The 886-nt window shown below is 41.1% G+C and overlaps 1 protein-coding gene across 1 annotated transcript in view; it reads left to right on the plus strand.

The window, feature by feature from the left end:
- Window positions 1-542, plus strand: part of LOC107578726 (cystine/glutamate transporter-like) — a 2,936-nt gene extending 2,394 nt beyond the window's left edge. Inside the window, exons 4-6 of the mRNA XM_016264652.1 lie at window positions 1-50; window positions 123-272; window positions 357-542. Coding sequence (XP_016120138.1) covers window positions 1-50; window positions 123-272; window positions 357-542 — 386 coding nt within the window. The remainder of the gene's footprint in view (window positions 51-122; window positions 273-356) is intronic.
- Window positions 543-886: the final 344 nt, after the last annotated feature.

The raw sequence follows: 886 nt of genomic DNA on the forward strand, positions 1-886 counted from the left end.
CCATGATCCATATCCGCAGACAAACACCACTGCCAGCTGTGCTATTTCTGGTACAATCCCATCCATTCATCCGTTTCTCCCATTTCCTTCATGTCCGCTTACTTTTCTCCTGATGTTTGCAGTATCCTCTGGTGATCATCATGATGGCTAGAGGAGAGATCTTTCAACTGATCAACTTTGCATCCTTCTCTCGTTGGCTCTTCATCGCCTTGGCCACCTTGGGAATGATCATCCACCGCTACAGATTTCCAGATCATCCCAGACCATTCAAGGTCCATTTAAATGGCTGATTACTTATTTATTAATAGGAATTTGGCACTGTACTACTAATTAAATATTGTTTTGACTGTGTTCAGGTTCCTCTAGCAGTTCCGGTGGTCTTTACCATAGTGTGTTTCTTCATCGTGGGCCTGTCCTTGTATTCAGACCCCTGGAATACAGGCGGCAGCTGTGCCCTCACATTATCAGGAGTACCTGTGTATTACCTGACAGTCAAGAAGTCATACATACCTGAACGCTGGAAAAAAGCCTTCAGTGAGTAATGCAAATCACTTGCATTAAGTCCATAAGCTAAATATTGCATTAAGTCCATAAGCTAAACATTTATTGCTATAGATCTAGATTAGACACCATATTGAATTTAACACGGGTGAAAAACCAGGCTGTGAGGGATAGATTTACAGACACAATGGCATGCACTGTATAAAGGTCCAGCTCACGAGTTTCAAAACCATTTTGAGTTTTTGTCTACTGAAATTGTTTTTCTGAGACATTTTATCAGCTGAACTATCGGTATGTTGTTTAACAGTGCAATCCATTGACCGCACTGTATATCTATCCCTCACAATAAATAAATCCAGCACTACTTTAAGTTCTATAGAGGCAG

The sequence above is a fragment of the Sinocyclocheilus grahami genome, unplaced genomic scaffold (genome assembly GCF_001515645.1).
Source record: "Sinocyclocheilus grahami isolate Dianchi unplaced genomic scaffold, SAMN03320097.WGS_v1.1 scaffold11690.1, whole genome shotgun sequence".
NCBI classification, from domain to species: Eukaryota; Metazoa; Chordata; class Actinopteri; order Cypriniformes; family Cyprinidae; genus Sinocyclocheilus; species Sinocyclocheilus grahami.